This window comes from Erinaceus europaeus, chromosome 1, assembly GCF_950295315.1.
Source record: "Erinaceus europaeus chromosome 1, mEriEur2.1, whole genome shotgun sequence".
NCBI lineage: Eukaryota > Metazoa > Chordata > Mammalia > Eulipotyphla > Erinaceidae > Erinaceus > Erinaceus europaeus.
Genome location: NC_080162.1, coordinates 88,227,645 through 88,245,213, shown reverse-complemented (window position 1 = coordinate 88,245,213; position 17,569 = coordinate 88,227,645). Strand labels below are relative to the sequence as shown.

Sequence of the window (17,569 nt, the reverse complement as noted above, 5' to 3'; positions counted from 1 at the left end):
TGCTGCCTTGCCAGCATGTGGCCCATGCTCAAGTCCAGCCCCCACCACACTAAAGGCAGCTTCAGGGCTCTTCGATACTCTTCTCTCTGCCTCTGGCTCTGCCTTTATGTGAAAAATAAAAATAAACAAGAATCAAGTCTATTTTAACATGGCCATTAAGTCCCTGTGATTAATTTTTCTGTTAGACAAGAGCCCACAGAGACAAATTCTCTCAGCCAGGGCAACAGAACAGACAATGATTCAGTACTCCAGCTCCTTCGGAGGAGAATCAGAACAAGGAGCTTTCAACCACACATGCAAAGGGAAATTTCCTCAGGGCACACACACCCATGCAGAGTCCCCAGCTCTGGGGCATTCATTCACTCATTCATTCAGTCATTCATTCATGCAACTTTTACAGAGGTCCTACCACGTCCCTGGCAAGGCCTGAAACAGTGTGTGTATGTATGTCCATGTGGGTACATGCATACACACACAAATCACCAGGCCACAGGGGAATAACTGTCAGTGTTCCCATTTTATGGATGAAGAAACTGAGACCTGGAAGGCTTAAATCACTTGTCCTACTCACAGATTTGGGGCAGAGAGAGGTGAGACCTGAAACCAGTACCTAACCTAGACTTAGGCACAGTGGAGGCACTGCCTGCCTATCTCCTCAATGGCTGGCTGACTCGAAAGCCTTCTCGGGAAGTCCAGAAACCTGCGAACTATCGCTGGCATGAGACTCAGTATGCAGAAAGTGGAAATCACACAGCAAGTACAAACACTCTTGCTTCATGGTTTCTCTCTGTCTACCTGGAATACTCCAAAGTAGGTCTGAGAGAACAACTTCTATCTCTGGGGTTTACATTCACAAAGCTGGGTAATCAGAGAACCAGAGGAGGTCAGGCCTCCCACTGAGCTAGGTGCAGCCCTGTTCTGCAAACTGCAAACAGCCCCACTCTCACGCCTGCCAGCTCCCATCACAGAGCTGGCCTCCCCCAGGACAGCTGGAAAATGCCACTAATATTGGGTTGGTGCATTCAGTTCTGTCACCTACAATGTGTATATCTTTCTCCTGAAATCTATGACTCTGTCCTTCAAGTTTTCCTGTCCTTTCTCTTACAAGGATGGCAACTGGGGCCAGGCAGTAGCAAGCTTCGTAGAGTGCATGCAATGCCAAGTACAAGGACCTGGATTTGAGCCCCCAGTCCCCACCTGCAGAGAGGGAAGCTTCATAAATGGTGAGGCAGGTCTGCAGATGTCTCTTCCATTCTCCCTATCTATCTCCCCTTCCCCTCTCAATTTCTCTATCCTATAAAATAAAGTAAAATAAAATAAAATAAAATAAAATGTTTTAAAGGATAGCAACTGATGGTTCCAACTGGTTATTTTTCAATGTCTTTACTTGAAGGGCACCTGCCAAATTAGAAGATGACTTGCTATTGATTCCCTGTACTCCAAGAGGCCAGGGAAAGTGGTAGTGCAGGCTGCTGCTGGTGAGGTCTCCAACTAGCCCTCAGCCCTTTCCTGCTGTGAAAGGCCCCTCCCACTCTTCACCTTGGGAATCTTCTGGGCTCCTACCACAACAGAGGTTATTTCCGGTCGCTGTTCTGGTCTAAACTGGCTAGACACCTATACCCAGCCAGGTCCAGTGCAGGGTGTGCTGAATGGACAAATGGATGGATAAACAAATGGTCAAATGATTTCTGAGCACCCTGTGTATCTATGATACTCTGGCTAGCACAGCTCAGCTTTCTGGGGCCCATATCCAGCTACTTCCAGAATTCCTTTTCAAGGTCTGCCCACTGTGTGCCTCCTGGACCCTCCACAGCATCGTCACTCCATGGTGAGACAGGTATCAGTCTGGGTCTCTGCCTGCCTCTGCCATTACCTTGTCTCTACCCCTGGGTGAATCCCTGACCATCTCCACCCCAGGGGGCAGCGGACGCCCACTGCTTACCTTCTGTAGAGACACACCTGCAATGCACCAGCGTCTTGCAAATAAAAAGAGCCCGAGTCTCATTCCACAGAAGCCCAGGCAGTGAGAGAACGCGCCCGCGACAGCCTCTGTGCGATTCTGCTGCATAATCAGCAGAGAAAGAGGAAAAAATGCCAGAAATAGCAAGCTTTATAAGCCCTCCTGACAACTCTTGGTCCTCTATTGGCTGGAGGCCCGGCACCCCCGCCCCCCATCCCATTCCTATAAGGTGAAATGGAAAAACCTGTTATTTAACCTCTTTGATCAAAATCCATCTTCCACCCCAATTTGGGCCTGTATGTTCTGAGCTCTGTACCATGTTTCAGAGAATGGGAAGGGGAGGCAGCCCAGCTCTGTGTCTTTTGTGGCTTAAGAGCCTTCCCCACTCCTGCACACTGCCTTGGGAGCAGGTGTCAAACTAGAAGGGCTTTCGGAGGGCAATCTGGCAGCTCCTGTCAGCGTGTGCGACTTGCATGCCTTTTCATATGGCAATTAGCCTTCAGAGCATCCATCCTGTAGAAAGACCTACATCTGTGTGCACAATGCATGCCCAGGACATCACTTGTTGCAAAGAAGAATTAAAGGCAAGCCACTTGTCTAAACCCAGTCTGGCTTCACAGACTGGAAGGCTTCTGTCCTATGGAACATGATGGAATGAGAAAGGTCTGGAGAGTTTCAAAGAAAAAGGCAAGGACAAGCTCCCACTTTTATAATAACAGAGAGGGGGGAGGAATGAGAGAAAGAGAGAGAGAACACATGCACACACCAGCTATAAGAGATGCCAAACTATTAACAGTGGCTACCCTGGGGAGTAGGAGAAGGAAGTATTTTGAATTGATGCATTTTCCTTTCTTGTCTCATTTTTCTTTTCCACAAGTATGCATCACAAATGTAAATTTAAACAAAGCCTAAGAACCTCCTGATTCCATCCCAGTGTTCTGTAGTCAGCAGGCCACCCAACCCATGATGGATTGGGCTTGGGACAGTGCTGGCTGAGACATTTTGATTTCCTTGGAATCTCATCAGCTTTCATACACATGCACTTTAACTATAACTAGACTTCTGTAAAGAACATAGACTTTAGAAAAAGAAAACTGAGTTCAAAGCCTAGCTCTGTCTGCTAGAACAGTTAACTTGTCCAAACCTCAGTTTGTTTATCTGTAAAGTAAAGATAACAGTACCTACTATGTATCATGTACTGTTCTGGGTGATATAAAACCAATTTAAATTTTTTTTTTTTTGAGAAGTGACAGAAGCTGCTGAGGAAGCATTCCAGAGTTAAAAGTACCCAAGACTGAGTAACAGAAGTTTTAGAGAACCACCTGTTACTGAACATGTGTAACAGGAAACCACTACATGGCACAGAGAAAGGACTGGGGAACAACTACTGTCACATGGCAAAGGGTGATGGTGCCTAGATTGTCTAGGACAGAGATCAAAAGGCTTCAGAGGGGCTGGGAAGTGGTGCACTCTGTTAAGCACACGTTATTATGCTCAAGGACCTGGGTTCAAGCTCCCAAGCCCCACCTGTAGGGAGGAAACTGCATGAGCAGTGAAGCAGTGCTGCAGGTGTGTCTCTGTCTTCCCTTTATCTCTCAATTCCTCTCTGCCCTATCAAATAAAAATAAAATGCTTTTAAAATTAAAAGAAAAGAAAAGGCTCCAGAAAGGGAGATCCTGCTTCTGAGTCCATCTGTCTTCCTCAACTGCACCTCTGCCTAGAACACAGACGCCTAGATCTTCACACAACTGACTTCTTTTCATCCTTCAAGTCCTACCCAAATAAATCCTCCCTCACCCAAAGAGGCCTCCCCTGATCTCAGCCACACCTAAGTCATCTTGTCCATGGCACACGCCCCCAACCAGTGTTTTCTGCTTGCTCTTCTCAATAGGCTTCATTTCCACGTTTACTGTTTTGTCTTCCCCAGTAGGCTGTGAGCACCATGACAGCCAGCACCATGTGTCGTGTTCATCTTCACATCATAACTCTAGCACAGGGCATGATATGTAATAGCGGTTCAACAAATACCAAGTATACACAATCTGTTGTGTCAAGGCCAAGATTCATGTGCATGGGTTTGTCTAAAGGAAAGAGAAAGGCAATTTTGCATGCAACGAACAGAGGGGTGAGGTTTTTAGATAACCTGAAGATTTTGGAAACACAAACACAAAGACCTGTAAGAGGCAGAAGAAAGTACACATGCATAGCCATATAAGTAAGTAAGCTTAGGATGGGAAAGTACTTTCTAGGCTCAAATTCACATAGACAAAGATATTAACTTCTTCTTTGTGTCATTATGTATAAGAAAAAAATGGAAACAGTGCTAAAAATCCATTGGTGGTTAGATATACATACCTCTTCATACAATGGACTAATATGCACCCATGAACAGTGATCATTGATAAAGAAGCCTACATTGCTGCTTGAGTATTGACGTGCTAATTGGAAGCGGGGGACTCTGATAAGTAAAAGGTATAAAAATCCTTCAATTGTCATCTATCCATTTCATTCACTGAATAAGTGTTTTCATTCTGTCTCCCAGACCATGCTCTCAAAGACATTCCAGTTCATGCATGTGGGTAAGATACTGTGACAGCTAAGGGCTGTGGGATTATTTGGCTAACTGATGGCTTCATGGGGGAAAAGGTGCCCTTTGAGCTAAGGTTTGAAGGAGAGGAAGAAATGGAGCATAAAGAGAAGGAAGGGAGCATTTGTTGTTGCAGTAACATTGTTTAGAAAATTACATAGGTTTCAGCTGTGCAGACAAATAACTCTGCCTCTGTGTATGTTCACCACCAGCCACCAGCATTCTAGTCCCATTCATCACCATACAGTTAGTAGTGACACAGACAAGTGCAGAGAAGTCCCTGCAGTCTCCATTAAGCACATACTGAGCACTATGATGTACAGGAAAAGAGGGCCTGGGAATAGGAGACTCTGAATTTGATTCTGGAAGGTACTAGGAGGAGGAGTCCTGGGGTTGGGATCATGCTGCACACAGATGTGCAGTTAGTGATCAGCCCTTGACCTTGGCTCCCTCACCTAGAACATACCAGCCCCATTGGCAGAGTAGGCGAGGCTGTGGTACATAGGTACCTGTGTGCACATAGGTAGCCACGGCTTAGCAGAGCAGCTCCTTGGTGTGCAGGATTCCATGAGCAATACTGTTTGCTCTGCACTAAACACCTGGGTCCAGGGATCTAGCACAGGATGAAGGGGTCTCAGAACCAGAGATCTGCTCAGTTCCTTCTGGGCTGGAGCCAGAGAGCAAGTACTGCACCCAGGAGGAACTCAGCACTTTTCCATTTAATTTTTTCAGATTCTCAGGCAGCTTGATGGTTATGGTTCAAAAGAAAGAGATGAGTCAGCTTCCTGTGGAGGAGCCATAGGCCTTTGGAAAAAAAATATTTCTGTTCTAATGCTTCTCTCTTCTCAGTCACACAGGCAACTCATCCAGGCTGCCTCGTTTTCTTGTTCAATGGTCCTCAGAGTGAGGGGCAGGGATAATAATCGGCAGACTGGGGCCAGACTGCCTGCTTTTGAGTCCTCCCCTTTACTTCCCGGGAAAGCCTGTGCAAAGTGATACCCTTGCTCTGTCTCCTCGTACTGAATCTGAGGTCTTCCTTGTGGGGTCATTGTGCAGAGCACACGGCCAGGGAAAATGTGCGACCTGGAACAAAGTAAATGGACAATAAATATAGTAATAACAACTGCTATTCGTGCTGAGTTTCCATTGTACTTAGATCACCTCATTTGATCCTCACACCTGCCCATCACAGGGATGGATAAACTGAGGCTCAAATTAATGACCTGGTTTGAGCTTCCATCTTCCCACTCCTAAGGGTCAGTGCACACACCCCAGGCCAAGTGAGAACTGACTGCGCAGACTTTTTCTTTCTGTCTGATTCTCTCTGCACCTGCATCCAAGGGCACAGCAGGCCCTCACTGTCTTTATCTGCAACATGGAGTGCTATTCTGAGGTTGTTAGGATATTCTAGTCAAAGCATAATGAAAATAGTCCCAAGAAGGGCTCAGAAACCTCCAATAGTCTCACAGCATTTCTTTCTCAGGGGCAAGGAGGTGTTAGGAAAGCTGAACTATTCAAGGACAGGATCCAAGGAAAAGCACAGAGCTGTTTGGGAAACCCCCTCATACACCTAGAAAAAACACAGAAGCTGAGAAAGAGGGTGAGAGCTCACACATATATATATATAAAGAAATTGACTTTGAAAAATACCCATCATTCAAATGGCTAGCCCACACCATGACTTCAGCATAGGGTCTCTCAAATGTATGTTTCAGAACAAATATAGAAATATATATGGGATGCAGGTGAACGCAAGGTAACCAAGGCAGCCAAACGCCACATTTCCACCCCCTTCTCTTGCATCACCCTGAAGCATATGCTGACAGAGCAACCTTAATAGTAACTGACTAATTTTAAACCCTGTGATTACCAAGGTTGATTTCCATGGAACCTTCCTTTCACAGCACCCGAGAACCTCTCACAAGCAATAATTGCCAAGTTCAATTTTAGCTCTGTCATATCCAACTATCAGTGCTAACTAAGGCGGCTGCTTCCTCGCCAGGTAAGCTGGTAATGAAGTCGGCTTGGCTGCCTGATTTCACAATATTGTGATGCCCCCGTCAGCACCTGAAAGTGCTGAGAAGCTATGAGCTTCCATTAGACAAACCTCACCCAGAGGAAGTAACTGAGGCCACATTCTGCCTCTAAGGTGCCCTGTCTGAATCCTCATGCCCACAGGGATGCCATAATTACTTAATCCCAAATACCTCTTCTCCAAAAACACTGACCCCACAGAGACATAATGCATGCCCAAAGGTATAATGGGCCCTGCCTCCTGTCATCCTCTTTCCATCCTCCTCCTCTTCGATGAAGCCCCCCCCACCCCCACCTTCCTGTCCCAAGCCCCCTGCACATTCAAACCCATGTCTGACAGCACAGATGGTCTCACCTACATGATGCTCACTCATCCTCCAAACCCGAGGCCTGGGTGCCATTTCTGCATGCCATGTGCTATTTCCATTTTGCCTATTTGCCTGTTGATCGTGGCATCCATCCTATTAGAAACCATCTATCTACCTTTCCTGTCCCATTCATGCTCTGAACTCAGAAATGTACTCTAAGCACAACTGGGTGTCCGGGGTGACTTGGTGCTGGCTTTGGCTCTCCTCAGAAATGGACATGAGCTGGCTATGATGGGACAGAGGGGAGAGGACTTTACCCTCAGAGCACCAACTCCATGCTCGGCATGCACCAGGGATTTTATGGCCACATAACTCATGACAGACAAGGCAGCAGGGTCTCATGCCCCTTTTCACATGTGGGGAAACTGAGGTCTAAGAACTTCCATAAGCTTAGTGAGGGGGAGTTTCCTTTTTTGACCACCAGAGTTATCATTGGGACTTGATGCCTGCAAAACAATGAATCTACGTTCATGAATCTATGTTCAGCAGCCTTTTTTTGTTTTTCCAATTATGACAGAGACAGAGAGAAATTGGGCAGGAGGGAAGAGAGGAAGAGAGAAAGACCACTGCACCTATAGCTCTGCTTCATTGCTCATGAAGCTTCCCTCCTGCAGGTGGGGGCTAAGGGATCGAACCTAGAACCTCACAGATGGTAACTTGTGCACTGTACCAATTGTGTCACTATCTGGCCCAAGGGGAATTTCTTTTAGCTCCAAAGGCCAGTTAAGGCTGTGCTTCCATAAGAAACTGCCAAGTCTCTAACCCCTGGATGAACCAGGCAGTGGCACACCTGGTTAAGCACACACAATCTAGTGTGCAAGGACCCAGGTTCAAGCCCTGGTCCCCAACCCGTAGGAGGAAAGCTTCACAAGTGGTGAAGCAGAGGTGCAGGTACCTCTCTGTCTTTCCCACTTTATCTCCCCCTCCCCTATCAATTCTTCTCTGTCTGTACCTGATAATAAATAAAGATATTAAGAAGAAGAAGAAGAAGAAGAAGAAGAAAGAGATCATGGTGTCGACTGATACTGAGCCTGGGACCAACATAGCTGTTTTCAGTTTACACTCAAAATTCATTCTATTTATGTTTTCCTTGGTTCTAATTCTATAGAGTATTATATATGCTTTTATATATTCAAATGTGTTCTTATAAATGTATAACCAAAAATAAACAAGCAACTGCCAAAAGCAAGACTTGAGCAGGTGAAGTAGGTGTCCCGCGGACCCACAGTGAGCCCTGTACTCTGCCCACAGTGCTCTTCACACTGACTCAGTCTCCTTCCTCTCTACTCTTCCCAACCAACAAAAGGCCCGACTACTCACATGAACTGCTCTGGCAGCACATGCGCTGTCCCCCGTACTGTTTTCTGATTTGACATATGACAACCCTACTAAGTAGGTACAGTTTTTTTTATCACCTTATCAAGAACGTGTTGATTTATAGGATTGTTGTTGTCACAGGGGCACAGTTAAACATCACCCTAAGAGGGGTGTCAGCCCGGTGGGTGAAATTCCTATCTCCATTTGAAAAATGAGAACCAGAGGAATGGAGAGGTTAAGTAACTCCATAGCTGTGTGTGGCTACTAAGTATGACAGACAGAGATGGAGTTGAGGCTCTGGGCCCTGGCGTCCATGCTCACTGAGACTCTGTCTGTCAGCTGAGTCATGGAGTTTCTCCTTTTACAGCTAAGACCCTCAAGAGGCTCGGGTTCTCACTGTCCAGCCTGGAGATGCAGGCACCCCGGGAAGCTCCACTCCATCTTCCAACCCCCAAGGCAGGACTGTGAGTCCATGCTGACAGAGGAGCACAAGCAGACAGGGAGAGACAAGGGCTGGAAAGCTATCCTGGTCACCGAGGCCACCTCAGCTGTCCACACCTCCCCAACCCCAGCATCCTGGGCCCTCTGTAGTGAAGACAGTCATTGCAGGACAGGCTTGCCACATCAAGAGATGACCAGCACCCGCTTCTCTCACACACTGGTGGCCAAGTCCCCAGTTCAATCAGAGGCAGTGTGGAAAGACATTCTGCAGCATGTACAGTGGGGTTTGAACTCCAGCTCTGGCACTTCTGAGCTAGGACAAGCCTCTCCATAAAGTGAGGTGTTAATACTGCTGCCTCCCTGGATGTCTACAGAGCTCACTGGTCTGTGGGTCCCTCCCAGAGAAGATCTGCTGCCTTTTCAGGGCCCAGCTCCAAAAGAGTCCCAGCTGCTCCATCCAGAGCATCATCCAGGAGGTGGCATAGGGAAGGGGGCAAGGCTGGGAAGTTTGCACTGACTTAACTCATTGGAGACAAGATTTCTGGGACAAGACTGAAAAATGAAATTAAGTAACAAAATGTGAGGCTGAAAAGAAAACCCCAAGTCAGGATTGGTTTTTCTAGAACTCTCAGTGTGATCTCCCAAGGGGGAGTGCCAGTGGGTCCCCATTCCCTCTCCCTTCCACTTGGCCATGAGCAGGCTGGGTGCTAGCTCACGTGACACTTCCCTGTTACCATGGTTTCTGTTTATTCTGAAGAAGACAGCTTCCCTGATATGGGGGCCTGGTAAAGAGGAACATTCATTGTGCTCTGTGCAGTCACAAAGGTTCCCACATTGTCCTGGTGTGCACACTGCCAAGAGGCTGCATACAAAGGCACCAACATTTACTCAGTCTGGGGGTTCCCTGACACCTGCCCCAGGGCAAGCAGGACCGGCCCCATGTTCAGATAACAAACCCAAGGCTTGGGGTGTGCCCAGAGTTTCATAGTGGATGAGAGAAACAGAGATCCATACTTGGATTTGTCTGGCTTGCTTCATGTTTTCAATTCTGTTGTGGCTCATTTTTAGTACTGACTCCCGGTGACTACAGACCTTTCCCAAAACTATCCCCCCATTCACCATCTCAACCCAGAGCAGCTGCCTTAAGATAACACGGAAGGGGGCATGGTAGAGAGTAAATATTATGATGTGCAAGGATCCGGGTTCAAGCCCCTGGTCCCCACCTGCAGGTTTCTATCTATCTTCTCCTCTCCTCTTGATTTCTCTCTGTCTCTATTCAATAAATAAATTAATTAAATATTTGTTTAAAAGCCTGTGGAAGGCTTACGAACACCAGAGGCAGCTGTTCAAGGGAACGTGGACATATTTCCACAGGGAAGGCCTCCAACCCAGACACCCCTGTAGGGATGACATGTGGACATGATAGTCTTGCTTGGGGCTAGGATTAGAGGGTTCCCATTTGGCTGGAGAGAAGACCCCACCCCAGGGCCTTTCTGCTGTATACCCTCCCCTCCCTACAGGAGGTTCTCCTGCTCCAGATTTATCACATTACTCTCAGTGGCTGTCTCCAGGTCACCAGTCAACAGAGCTCAGTCGCAGCCTCCTATGTGCCCCAGTAGCCCAGCCCCATCATGGCACAGACCAGCCCCCCACCTGCACCCTGCACATTAGAGCCCTCTCTCCTCGACTCCTCACCCTTTCCTAAATCTTGCATCTACATGAGACTCAATTTGCCCTTGTGCACCTCTAGAAAATGCATCCCTACCCCCTCCTGAGAGGATGCTCCACAGGGGTGGCTCAGGTGACATTTGGGGGGCCAAACATTCCCACCTTGGCCCAAGTATGCTGACACATTGGGGACCTGGCACTTCACAGGGTGCTGCTCACATGTGCTGGGCCCTCGTTCCATGAGGCTTTTGCACGTGCCACTCTGTGTCTGGAATGCTCCCTCTGCCCCCCCCCAACCAAGCAACAGTATGTCTATCTGCACTCTCAGATCAAAAGTCAAGGCAGTGCTCCAGCCACCTGACCTCACAGCCCGGTGTGATCCTCAACGAGACCAAAGGCCACATGAGTGCAGCACCAGGCCTGGTGCGTTCACCCTTGATTCTCTGTCCCAGGGTCTGACACCGCACACAGCAGGGGTTTGAGACACGCTTGTCATTGAAAAAAATGACGTCCTTCTTCTCCTCTTAGCAAGAGACAAATCTCTCTCTTTACACCTTGAAGTTTGGCCAGTGAGATGGCAGCAAATGTGCTGCAAACAAAGGTTTGAAAAGCATTTGTGCATGAGTGCATTTTCTCTGGCTTCTCTGGGAACCTCGGGGCATAGGCAAGGAGTCCAAGCCAGCCTGCTGGAGAATAAGGGCCCATGGAGCTACTCCAACAACCAGCGGCCAGAGAGGGGAGAGAGGTCTACTGAGGTGATCTCGCTGCCAGGTGACCAGCCCCACCCCCGCCACAGAGGAGAGCTTGCAGAGACCAGCAAACCCAGCCCTGAAAGCCTTCCGGACAGCACACAGATAGTGAGATAAGGAAAACAGTGGCTGTCTTCTGAGGCTCGCTGTGTGTGGCTTGTTATGCAAGAACAGATAAGTGATGGAGGAGCTCACAGAAGAGCGCTGACCACAACATGCTCAGAGCCAAAGAACAGGTGTCTGGTCTACACAGCATCAAGCTGACAACAACAAAAACCTCTGGGGGTGGGGGGCGGGGTGGGGTAAGGATCAGTCCCCAAGGGTTTTTGTTTATAAGGGTTTGTGTCTTATAGGCCTCTGGCTTTGACTTGAACCCATACAAGGTCTATTCCTATGCAGTGCGAATAAGATCCTGTGCCAAATCTTTCCAGGTGGATAGCTTGGGTCTAAACTGGCCACCCAGAGGAAGCTTAAAGCCCTCTGTGCACAGGAGGACATGTGCTGCAGAAGGATTGGGACTTCAGAGCTAGACCGACCCCACTTCATGAGTCACCCTATCACTACAAGCTGTATGACCCTGGGCCAAGTCCTCAACCTCTCTGAACCCCAAGTGTCAGCCAACATGGTCAATGTAACAAGTATCTGTAACACAGTACTACTAATAATATGCAACTTGCAGAACTACTGGGAGGGTTAAATAAGATGGTTAGGGAGGTGGCTCAGTGGGAGAGCACTTGCTTTGCATGTGTGAGACCCTGAGCTCAACGTCCAGCACTGCATAAAATGACAGTGAGTCTCTCTGCCTTCCCTCTTTCTTAAAACAAAACAAACAAAAAGGCAGTTGACATTCAACACGTAGCCCAGTGCTGACACACAGTAGGTGCTCAGTAGCAATAGCTGCTCTGCCTCCTTCCTCTCTCCGAGCACCACTCTCCACCCTGCTTGGCAGGAACAGCTTCTATGTTTGACAGCAGCATCTTGTACCAGGTGTCAATTTGTGACTGTAGCTTATATAACATCTGAAGAGCGAGAAGAGCCAGCAGGAAGGGAGGGAGCAGAGGCGAGGGAAGGCAGGAGTGAGGTTTACTTAACGATGGGAGAGAGGAGTGAGTGAGAAGGATCTGGATGTTGCCAGCTCTGACTGGAGGAGAAGGCTCAGGCCTGAGGGAAAACAGTAGACGACTGGCTGCAGACGATTCAGAACTGGACCCAGCTCCCAAACTCTTTCTATTTTCTTCTTCTTCTTCTCCCTTTTCCCTTTCTTCCTTTTCTTCCCTTCCTTCCTCCCTCCCTCTCTCTCTTCCTTTCTGATGGAGGGTTAGACAAACAGAAGGAAAGGAGGAGGAGGAGGAATCTGTAGCACTGCTCCACCACTCATGAAGCTTCCCCTCTGCAAGTGGGAACTGGGGACCTGAACCCAGTTCCTCATGTATTGTACCATGTGCACTATACTGGGTGTGCCACCACCTGGCACTGCCCCTAAATCTTAACATGCCCCAAGCCCACACTTGTTGTCATGGGGGAAAGTACAGCAGTGCACAGCATGGGGCTGGCAACACAGGAAGAAGGCAGGCAGAGGCAGGTAGGTGGGCTGGATTCAGTGGTGAGGACAGTGTGAGCCCAGGGCTGCTATGGGCATCTCAGCCTGTACCCCACAAAGCACCTTCACCAGAACACATATCCTCTGTCCCAGGGACCCCAAATGTCAAGAAAGTGGTCTACAGGAAGGGTCCAGGATGGGCTCTACTTCCATACAAAGGGAACACACAAACTCCACAGTTAGCTGAGGGAGGAGAAACCGTGAAGAAGATGGCAGCCCTGTGGCAAAGACAGGAACACTGGCTGAATTCCCTTGCAGTCAGCACACCTGCTCCAGAGCTCTCTGAGGCTCCCCAATACAGGATCCAAAGTCCAGGGCTGGCACTCAAGCCCCTTCCCAAGCCCCAGATTCCTCCTCCTCTTGCACACACTCCTTCCCACCCCCACAGGTCTGCACAACCTCTCTCTGCCTCTGCCAGGTCTTCCTGTTCTGCTGCACTGCCGGAGGAAGAGCAGGCCGATCCTGGCCAACAGGCTCCGACTCCAGTACCCTCGATGGCCAGTCACCTCACCTCTGCTTACACAACAGGGCGAACTTCTCTTGCAAGGGTAGTTATGGAGATTAAATAGATGACAAATGGGACCAGGGATACAGAGCGGTAATAGTGCACCAGACGCTGATGTCTGAGAACCTATAGGTACCAGGTTCAGTCTCTGGCACCGCCATAAACCACAGCTGATCAGTGTTCTGGTCTGCCCCCTCCTTGCTTTAAAATGATATATATTAAATAACAATTTCTTTTGCAACCAGGGTTCTCACTGGGGCTACGTGCCTGCATGATGACTCCACTGCTCCCAAGAAGATTTTTTCATTATTTATTTATTTATTTATTTATAGAGAGAAATTGAGAAGAAAGGGGGGGAGTAGAGTGGGAGAACAAGAGACCTGTAGCACGGCTTCACCACTCATGAAGCTCCCCCTGCAGGTGGGGACTGGGAGCCTAAACCCAGATCATTATGCGCAGTGGGATGCACTGGATCGACCTTCTCGTGGTGCATCCCGTGAGTACCCATTCATTGGGGAAACTGACGATCCTTCCTAGCCGACTGAATCCACATGGATCCCAGTCACTTTCAAAGCCAGCAACAAGCAGCTCCTGACAGCTTTCAACCTGACCTGTTGACTGGCTACGGAAGAAGGGCAAACGCTAGAAGAAGAAGAAGAATTATGCACAGTAGTTTATGTGTTCTGCCAGGTGAGCCACCACCACCTGACCCTAAGTAACTTAAAAAAAAAATACTCCTCCTCTGACAGCTACTAAATAAACGCCTGTTCTGTTCTCTGTTCTACGTCTTCTCTATGTGCATCCTATTCTTCTCAGAGGTCCTGCCTAATGCTTCCTCTGCCAGAAAGCCCTCCACAGATACTCTGGTCTAAGTGCTGGCCTAAAGCAGACAGTTGCCAATCCACTGCAGTGCTCATCTAACTAACTATCCCTGTCCACCCAGGCAGCAATCACACAGATAATGTAGCGACGATCCATTATGCTGAGAGTGAGTCAGCCGGCGTGAACATCACCACCACAACCATCAGCTCTGTGGTCTCTCGGGTCCCTTTTGCCTGACTGTGAGTTCAAATCTGCCAAGGTTTGAGCTCCCCCCCCCCCCCCCCCGCCCCATACACCTTACTCAGTCACCAGAATGCTAATGTCCTTTGCTGCTCTAGTCCTAGAGTCTGTGACAACCTGTGCCCCTTCCTCCTTCATGAAGGGACCCAGCCCTGCTAGGAAAGCTTCCCAAGGGGACCCCTGGAGAAGATGCCAGGAAGAGCAAGTGGGATTATTCTACAGATCCCTCTAAGATGCAGGGAAGAGGACCAAGACCCTGCTTTGGAGTAAGAGGCTCCTGGACTCACCCTGAGTCAGAAACAGCAGGGAGAGTAGCACCCCCTCATCAGAGACACTACCCCAGCCCAATGCAGGGTGTAAGCCCCTCAAACCCCTCTGGGGGGATGTCGATGACCTTTTCGGAACTAAATGCAATAACCAAGTCCTATGTGCCAAGCAGACCCCAGGGCCGGCCCCTGAGGCTGCAGTAATCCAGACGTGTGTTTGGATAAGAGACACCCTGCAAAGCTCAGTCAATGCTGCCTGTCGCCTGAGGAGGGAAGCGGTTCACCTTTTGCTAATCGCCCTAATTCATTTTTTATTACTAACTTTCCTGTCTTCTATTTGCCAACTGACTGAAGATATTACCAAAGGCATTTAAACAGCATCCGACCGAGCCACAATGGCAAACATAACTCTTTTTATTGAAATATGAATTAATATATTCCCTTATCACAAAGACCTCACACTCCACACGGTATACCCTAAGTGAAGGCAGATCTGACAAGAAGGACAGACACAACTGAGGATTGTTCAAAAGATACTGGGGCTGTACCACCAGGAAACTATGATACAATGGGAGTATGTTCTCATGCAGCTTGTGAATGGGGATGACACCCTGAATCCAAAGTCACAAAAATATTTACTCTTTGATCTAGAGTTCTGCTCTGGCCCACAGTCAAGAGCCTGGGTCTTTGCCTCAATCCCTCTCTTTGCCACACTCCATATTCAAACCACCCTCAGAGCTGGTACATTCTACCACCTTTGATCCCCACCCCAACCCACCCCCAAGATTCCCATTCCCATTTCCATTCCCATGCAGTCTAAGTCAGACTGGTCCAGAAGAACCCTGCAATAATCAGACTGTTCTCTTCTGCACTGCCCAGTTGGGTCCACCCATAGTGACCACAGAGCACTTGAAATACAGCTACTGTGGAGCCCAGTGATGGTGTACCTGGTAGAGTGCACACTTTACCATACATGGTGCAGGTTCAATCTCCAACTATCACATAGAAGCACCTACATGATGATGAGTTTCAAGAGAGGTGAAGCAGTGCTGTGGTGTCTCTCCTCTTTCTATCTCTTTCCCTCTATCTCAAAAGTGAGACAGAAACAGATGGTGAGTCCACCAAGAGTGGAAGAACTATGTGGGTGTAAAGCCCCAACTGTAACCACAGTGGAAGAGAAAGAGAGAGATAGAGAGAAGCATGCCAAGTGTGACTGACAAATTAGATTTGATTTGGTTTTATTTGAAATTTAAATAGTCAGATGTGGGCAGCTGCTACCTTACTGGCTATCTGAATACCCAAGCTGTCACCAACACTCCCCTAAGCGAATGAGTACCTCCCTACTGTTCCCCTGCACCCTCTCTAGGTCCTATCTATGACAGCCACAGAAATTCTCCTAAAAAGAATTCCCACCATTCCGGACACAAAGTCCAAGCCCCTGCACACAGCCTTTGGAGCTCCAACATCTGGGGATGAAACATACCAGCTCTGTAGGAATTGGTGGTGTCTGTCCCAGTGGCTAGAGGGGTGAACACACTGACACAGAAGATAGCAATGAAGGTCTCCCAGACTGAGTGGCTTTTGAGAAGAGGTTCAAAATCATATACAGAGAAATAATTTTTTAAAACCCATATATATATATATATGTGTGTGTGTGTGTGTGTGTGTGTGTGTGTATATATATATAGATAGATAGATAGATAGATAGATAGATAGATAGAGAATGGGGAAATGGTCAAAGCAGAATCACAGCAGTTAAAGCTATTCTAGTTAAGAATCTAAGATGCAGAAGCAGAAAGTCCTCTCGTGTCAAGCTGATGTTCTAAAGTTGGGCCTCATGGTCCACAACTTAGACCTTAAGTGAACAGGTAAGTTAGGCACTGTCAGAAGAGGAAGATGGGTGTGTGTGTGTGGGGGGGGGGGGGGGGTTTTCTGGAGAAGCAGCCTGGAATTGAGCAGCTTGCAGCACTGAACTTAAAAGAGGAATGTGCCCAAGTAAGCCTGGTTTTTCAGTCCTAATGGCAGATAACAGCAGGTGATTTCCATGACAGGTAACAGAGCCTTCATAATTCACAGTTTACCAAAAACAAAGGGGGGTGTTAACTTCAGGTGAAATGTCCAAAATCAGTTCTACCTGTTCAACAGAAGCATTCCCACGATCTCAAAACTCCTCTGTGAAGGTCAGGCAGTTCAAGCAACAGGGTTCCCTCCTGGAAACGGCATGGTCACTTCCTGAGGGGTGTCATGTGGGAAATGGACAGAGCAGGGGGCTGAGGTCTGCCCACCTTTGTCTCAGAGACTCAAGCACTGATTAAAAAAGTAGAAGGATGGGGGCTGGACAGTAGTGCACCGGGTTAAGTACACATAGTATGAAGCACAAGGACTGATGGCAAGGATCCTGGTTTGAGCCCCTGGCTCCCCACCTGCAGGGGAGTCACTTTGCAAGTGGTGAAGCAGGTCTGCAAGTGTCTATCTTTCTCATCCCCTCTCTGTCTTCCCCTCCTCTCTCAATTTCTCTGTGTCCTATCCAACAATGAAAGCAGAAGCAACAAGAACAATAATAGCAACAATATTGGGGGGGAAAAAAAGATGCCTGCCAGGAGCAGTGGATTTGTAGTCTAGGCACCAAGCCCAATGATACTCTGGAGGCCAAAAAAAAAAAAAAAACAAGTATGAGAACTTGACAACTAGTTCAACTTTCTTCCTCAGGCTGGGCTAGAGGTGAGAGTAATGCATTGCTACCATGGAAATTCACATTTCTTAACACATGCAGAACCAGAAGCTATATCTCTGGCATAGATACATGTAATCCTCCTTGCAACAATGTCCAAACAAGTGAGGCCCAGAAAGGGTGAGTAAATTACCCTTGGAAACACAACCTGGGAGATGGACTATGATGGTCACCTCTGGAAAAGTGGACCACAACACTGAGTCATTCATTCTTGCAACAGCTTTCTTGAGCACCTGCTACAGAGTAGACATCATGCTAAGGTGCTGGGGCCTCAGAGGTGA

At 48.1% G+C, this 17,569-nt stretch overlaps 1 protein-coding gene across 3 annotated transcripts in view; it reads right to left on the bottom strand.

Moving 5' to 3' along the window:
- Window positions 1-17,569, bottom strand: part of TOX2 (TOX high mobility group box family member 2) — a 178,099-nt gene that overhangs the window by 142,908 nt on the left and 17,622 nt on the right. Inside the window, exon 1 of one of the 3 annotated variants that reach the window (XM_060190355.1) lies at window positions 1,943-2,068. The exons of the other annotated variants lie outside the window; for them this stretch is intronic. Coding sequence (XP_060046338.1) covers window positions 1,943-2,068 — 126 coding nt within the window. Of the gene's footprint in view, window positions 1-1,942; window positions 2,069-17,569 lie in introns of those variants that run through there. 3 annotated transcript variants of the gene reach the window in all.